Source organism: Drosophila ananassae, chromosome 3R (assembly GCF_017639315.1).
Source record: "Drosophila ananassae strain 14024-0371.13 chromosome 3R, ASM1763931v2, whole genome shotgun sequence".
NCBI classification, from domain to species: domain Eukaryota; kingdom Metazoa; phylum Arthropoda; class Insecta; order Diptera; family Drosophilidae; genus Drosophila; species Drosophila ananassae.
Window position 1 is genome coordinate 20,108,308 of NC_057930.1, and position 6,967 is coordinate 20,115,274.

Consider the following 6,967-nt stretch of genomic DNA (forward strand, 5'->3'; position numbering starts at 1 on the left):
AATGAAAACTATCAGAATTTACAACACGACGCACGGGTCAATTGCCAGGGCGAAATTTGAGATATTTTGGCATTTCCGGGAGTTGGGTGTCTGCGTTTCAGGCCAGCAGCTATGCAATATGGAATCTGGCTAGGTAAAGTGCATACAATTTTGGTAATATTTCAACAAAGAGCGACCCATATTGACAGGATATTGGTAGCTTTGGAAACTCCTATATTATTGTTCCATTAGGAATAAGTTTCAATAGTTTCTCAGTTTTCTTAATAAAGTAATAATCTAAAAAGTATATTTAAATCTTGCTTTTCTAGTTAATCAATTCCAAAAAGTGGAATTTAATTAACTGGCTTCCATGTCGTATGAGTAATTTTTGGAACTTCTATGACATTTAGAGCCATATTTAGTCATTTATGTGTTTGCCATCAAAGTCTATTATCGTGTCCTTGTAATCCCTACATGCCACCAAATGACAGACACAGCCCGTCTCAGACTTTCTCGTTTATTAAGTGCTAATAGACTGGTGTATATGCCCTCGGTTCGTGCAACACAAGGCACTCATTTGGCGACAGCCCCAAAATATGCCAAGAATGGTGAACTCCAGCCACTAACTGAGGGTTAAAAAACTAACAACGGACCAAGTAACGACGGGCTAACAAATCCCAGCCTGCTGGCCTCAACAATTTCGTAAGAAACTCGTGTAAGTTTGTTGACGTCCCAACATATTATCCATAGTCCTGGGTCCTTAGTCCTTGGTCGTTAGTCCTTCGTCCTTGGTCGCTTAAGTTTTTGGGGATTGGTTTGGCATATGCAAAACTTTTAGCAAACATGACAGCCAACGACCGAATAATATCGCATGCCATAAATTACACTTAAGTATTTAACAGCTTTATATAAAACAACCGAACGATGACGCCCACTCCATTGGAAAAAACCAGTTCACAAGTCCACAAAATGGGCGTGACAATAGGTGTGTGTGTGTTTGTGTGTGTGGGAAACATTTGTTGCAGTCACAGACTACATTTTATCCGTTTATCCGGTATCTAAAAACATTTTTAATCAAAATTCCAGTCTAGTCTGGTTGTGGGAGAGGTCGTCTAGCAAACGCCCCTCTGGGAGCGGTGTGTCTAGCCGAAATCGGGACTTCATTCCATAAATTATGAAGCAACAGGATGAGAGTTTCATTTCACTTTTTGGTATTTCTTTAGAATAAAATATGTAAGTAATATTTTATACAAGTTATAAGCTGGTTGAATTGCTTATGAAACAATAATCTGTCGAGATCTACTTAAAAACTATTTTCAATTCTAAACTTGACATATTAGTTATATAGCCTTAATCTGGACTTTATCTTAACGGAATCTTAAGAGTTTCGAATGAATATATCAGAGCTTGTTCTCTAATGGTTTCACGTTTTAACTTTAACTTTATAACTTGCTAAATAAAAGGTAACTCCATATCATGAATTACTTTAAATTTTAAATTTTTATAGCCTTCCCAGTCACTAATAAGATCTAAATTACCTAAAACCACCTATTTTTTATGCAATTAAACTTGAACTTTTATTAAAAGTGATCTTGTTCGATTTACAACTCGGCGGCGGTCTGCTCGATCCAGCTCTTGAGGGAGGCCACATCGGCATAGACTCCGGGGTAGCCAGACCAGGCACAGCCATTGCCCCAGGAGACAACGCCGACAAGTTTGTTGTTGGCCACCAACGGGCCACCGGAATCACCCTGGCAGGCGTCCTTCTTCTCGGAGTAGGCACAGACCATGGTATCCTGGATGGAGTCGCCGTAGCTGTATTTATCGCTTTCACAATCAGACTTTTGCAGGAGGTCCACGGCCACGCTCATCAGGGTATCGGGGGAGGAACAGAACAGGAAGCAGGTGGTGCCCCAGCCGGTGACAATAGCCTCGGTCCCGGAGGCGGGAGTGGTGTCGGCGAGTTCGACGAAGCGGATCTTGCTGGTCTGGCGGACGGGGGAGCTGAGCTTGATGATGGCCACGTCGTTGACCATCAGCTTGCTGTTGTAGCCCTCGTGGAACTTGAAGGTCCTCACACTGACCACCTCACCGCCGTCGCTCCTGGAGGTGGAGCCGAGGCGGATCTGTAGCTCGCTGGCGGCGTACGACTGCATGCAGTGGGCGGCGGTCACAATGGTTTCGGAATCGATGATGCTGCCACCACAGAAGTGGGAGCCCTTGGTGGTCTGGATGGAGACCTGGTAGGGATGGCTTTCGATGGTGGTAGCCTCACCGTTGACGATCCTTCCGAAGGGGAATTCGTAGTCAGGACGGGCCTGGCCGGAGGCACAGAGGGCGACCAGCGCCAAAACACTCAATAGCATGCGGTTCATTCTCGAAACGATCACTGAATGAAATTCCGGGGACTTGTTCCTTATATAGCTTGTTCTAGAAAACTTTGCCGTGGACCTTATCAGACGACTTCCTTAGAATCAATAAATCACGATCCTCTATCTTCGTCTGCTGATTAAAATATTGTTTTCGGCCATAAACACGCGCCGATCCCAGACACTATCTGAAGATTATAAATCTATCTGCTCAGTGGAGCCAATTGGAGACAATCACTCCAATCGAATCAAATCGATCTGATAAAGAACTCCCGATCGGAAAGTCCAGATTTCGAACCTATTCCTGGATGTCATAAATTCAACTCAAACGACATTGGACACGCTTGGTTGGCCAACAAATGTTCTTGCTTGAAGTATTTAATAACCATTTAATACCTTAAAAGCAAAACCCATTTGTCATTTAATCTGCAACACATTATGATGAGTAGACAAATCGCCTTAACCCCAATATATATTGGTTATGCGGTTATCCAAACTCGATCCAAAAACCTCAGAACGCATTCACATGCCGGAGACAGCAGCTGCAATCTGTTCAATGTGCAAAAGTGCAGTCACAAAGAACCGCGAACAGAATAAAGCTTTATCTTATCATACCGACTATACTCGTAAGCCAGACCCTAACCAACTTACCACAGCAGGGACACAGCAAGGGAGAGGTGGCAGGAAGGACAGAAGCGAGTCCTGAACCCTTAGGGCCATGAACAAGACAAACGATGGCGAACTAAGTTGACCAGCCATGAGAAAGTGCAGCAAAAAGTTAACATGACCATGAATTTGAGCTGCCAAAGTTCATTTTTAATTTAGCGAATAGAGAACACATACTTCCCCGAAACGCACTCCAAGGCGAACAATCTATTAAGCCCGCACGGCACCCGAACTCGACTCGATTCGAAGCCAAGTCTCATGTTCTTCTTGTTCCGAAAAGTTGTTGATATCTATTACGAAAGATTTGAAGCAGTTCGCCGGCATCTCTCAGCCATCTTAACTGGACGGGACGGGGCATGGAAGTGGGGTTTGGGATCTGGGGGCAAAAAGCTGCGGGAGCATTCGTTGTGGCAAGAACTTAAAGACAGTTGCCGGTTGAATGGCACTGACTGCAAGCTGGGCAGCCACATTGGGAGTTAGGTGTGAGTGTGTGGGTGGTTGGGGGTATCGCCAGGGAATACACACACCCCTCTACACCCGACCTCCCTACACACATGACATGACAGCTGGTTATGCCGGGCCACAAGGCACGTAGCGCATTGCAGTTAAGATTTGGATTTCCTTCGCCGGGCATATCAAAGGAAACAACGCAAAAAAAAATCAGGAAAATACTACAAAACACTTATCTGGGTGACAAATAGAAAAAGCGAACAATGGAAAGCTGACGGCGGAGACGGCGGGATCTGGCCGGGGCTCACAACATTGAAAGAAAAATGTCTGTGAGTAGATTAAAAAAAAAAAGGACGAGGACGAAAAAAGATGAGGGGAATGGTAACGAAATGAAGAGCGGCTGGAAAATGGAGCTACGGAGCACGGAAATGGCTCACACTGTCGTTATAATAAAGGCACGACAAGTGCTACCTACAGTGCCACAAAGTACAGTAGAAACTTAATGAAATTCCTGGAAAATAATTGAAGTGAAGAGGCCTTAAAGGACTATATTACTTAATAAAAAATAAGACCCTTTTGAAAAATATTATTCATACGGCCCGTATTCAATTCCCCACTTTCGAAAGCCATTTAAACTAAATCCCTTTAGCCAGTACTCACTAAGGACTTTACATGTCAAACTTTACATTAAAAGAAGTTTCAGTTTTTACCCAGAACCCACTGTACCCGCGAAGTGGTCGTGAGCATGGTCATGGCTGCCCACACACACACAAACGCACACAAAGGACACATGTGTGTCGCTGTTGTCTTAGCCACGACCGCCCAGACAACCTGCAGGCGCTTCCTTTGGCTCGTCCTTGCTTCGCATTACCCCGGGATTTCTTTCACTTCGCCCTGCGTTTGCCATTTTGTTGTGCAGTATTTATTTTTTCTATCAACGGACGTATTTGCTGTTGTTGTTAATATTTGCAAGGCGACTTTATCTTAACAAGATCGGGCCAAGGAGCTAAGGATTGGATGGCGGTAGGGGCGAGGCTTAGACCGAGTATGCGATGCGTCTGCCATTTCCTATGTCATTTAAAATCATTTTGCAAGTTTTGAGCTGACTTTGAGTTTGTCTTTCTTCCCCACATCCTCACCATGCCACCATTCTCCTTAGCTCCCTAGCCCCCCATTTCCGACATCCTCCGGGTGGTCCTGTGCACACACTGGATTCGGTTCATGTACTCGGATTTGTTTCGTTATCGTTTGTTGGAGTGTCAGAAAGAACAACTACAGCACTGAGACCAATGTCAATTGCCGGAGAAAGCAAAGCAAGACAAGGCTGAGCCAGATTCTGGTCCAGTTAGCAGTAAGCCCATCATGTTGCCAACTGAATCCAGTTCGATCCAAGTTGATTCGTTTATTGCCATGGAACTAGGCATTAAAAAGTTAATCCCAGAACTACTCCCTCCTCTGGACTTTTATTTGGCCAAAAATTAACTCGAGTTATGGCCATTACTCACTTCGTTTCATGTCCTGCCAACTTAGAGGGCATTTTTCATTGGACCAATTTTCATAAAATGAACTTTACCTTTTCGGAGCCATGGCTGAATAATATTCTGACCCACTCATAAACCACTTTCAACTTTCGGACAGACAATACAGGAGTCTACTAAATCATAAAAAGAGATGAAAATATGATGTGTCCCAGGACCATAAACCATTTGAGGAATATCAACAAAAAGGCGAAACAAAGCACCAACATCCGACCAGGAGCCATAAACCTCCTGCTAGGACCTGCTGGTTAACAAACACACCATACACCATACACCATACACCGTACACCACATACCACATGAGTCATAAAAAGAGTAACAACAAATACTGAATTTGTTATTAAATAACAACATAACGATATCTAATTTCAAAGGCCGGGAGTTGGCTGAATATTATTTAATAAAATTCGTTAGATAGGTTAAAGGTATATAGGAAATAATGGCGAGCCATAACCGGGCATTGCATATATTTGTCCCGTGGGGGGTCCTCCTGGCCCATTGTTGTTACCATGGCTGCCGAGCTGCCAAGCTGCCGGGGCTGCCAGGCCGCCAGGCTGCCAGTTGGAGGCTCCGCCCGCGTCGGCCTATTAACCACATTTTAAGCATAATTGAATTTCGTGCATAAATTTCGGTTTATGGGTCGTCGCAGGGAGACCACGACCCGGCCAGATTATTACATTATTTACTGTGTGCATGTGTATGAATGTGGGTGTGTGTGTGGGTGCCCGACAGAGACAGCAGCCTCGGTAGACAGAGACGGTGAAAGAGAGGGCAGAAGGCCAGGTGGCACCACCAGACGACAGGGGCATCAATTTTATATGACGCTCAGTTTCATTCCCCCCGTGCTTTTCTTCTTTCTCCATTTCTGCTGCTTTTTTTTGAAATGGTTCACTGCCTCCTGCTGCTGTTGGTGAAAGCCCCAAAAATATTTATTAAATTTTGTTTTTATGGTATAAGCACAAACGTGCACCCATCCGCAAGCCAAATCCACAAACAAAACGAATACAAACGCTAAGCAATTGCTTGCAGTCTATTATAGTCTCTAGAGAAGGTCCTTGGGCGAGGAAGTCATAGCTTGGCTAGAAAGCTAATCTTTATAGGCCTAATAGAAATAGTTAATCAAAAATGACAAAGATTAATCATAGGTATTGCTATTACTAAAAGATCTTAGATACACCATAACTATGAGCTCCTCCAAGTACCATTTGATACAGCCTCTGTAGTTTAAACTCATCTTCTCTAATTGAATTTCAGAGGACTATAGAGACCAAGGACTATCGCCAGGATTTTCCAATTGAGATTTCCAACCAAAAAGGCAATGCGGGAAACTTCGGCTGCGAAGCAAACAAATCCTTGGCTCCCCAAGCTGGCAAAACCAAAGTTTCCAAGCAAACAATCGCCGCTCCATTAAACAGGCTCTGCCTCCCCGTGCCACATATGCTCCTCCAGTCACATGTTAAGCCCTCCCTCCGATCCGGAAATGTTGCCAAAAAGAGGGCAACAATTTCAAGTATGAACGGCGAAAGTTCATTGCCGCTTTTTAGGCACTTTCACGGCATAGAGCGCACAGAGAAAAAAAGAAAGGAAAACTCAGCCAAGAACAGAGGCAACACATCAACTTTTTATTAGCTGAAAAATAAACACTCTAAAGGGGGGCTAGGAGGGGGCTTTGAGCCACAGCAAGACGCAAACAAGAAAACAAACAGCCGACAACACAAAACGCAAACAACAACGGCAGCGGCAGCGGCAAGAGTTGAGTAACAAATATTTACAACGCGGTACAGGCAGTCTGCCCCAGAAACCTCTCTCATAGCCTCGCCCCCTGAAAGAGCCCCTTTTGAAAAGCCGGCTATTTGCCTTTTTTTGTTGTAGGTTGGCTGGCTGGCTGGTTGGTTGGTTGGCTAAGACACTGCCAAGGACCAAGTCAATGTCGAGTCCGGGCCGCGGTCCTTCGCGACTTAATAA

General features: G+C 44.5%; 1 protein-coding gene across 1 annotated transcript; it reads right to left on the reverse strand.

The window, feature by feature from the left end:
* Positions 1 to 1,530: 1,530 nt before the first annotated feature.
* Positions 1,531 to 2,380, reverse strand: LOC6498256 (trypsin). The gene has a single exon (XM_001962376.4). The coding sequence runs from the start codon at positions 2,352 to 2,354 to the stop codon at positions 1,581 to 1,583; it is 774 nt and encodes a 257-aa protein (XP_001962412.1). The 5' UTR covers positions 2,355 to 2,380; the 3' UTR covers positions 1,531 to 1,580.
* Between the last annotated feature and the right edge of the window lie 4,587 nt (positions 2,381 to 6,967).

What these genes read in the sequence shown, in the direction of transcription:
- LOC6498256 (XM_001962376.4), bottom strand. Translation starts at nt 2,354, where the DNA reads ATGAACCGCATGCTATTGAGTGTTTTGGCGCTGGTCGCCCTCTGTGCC.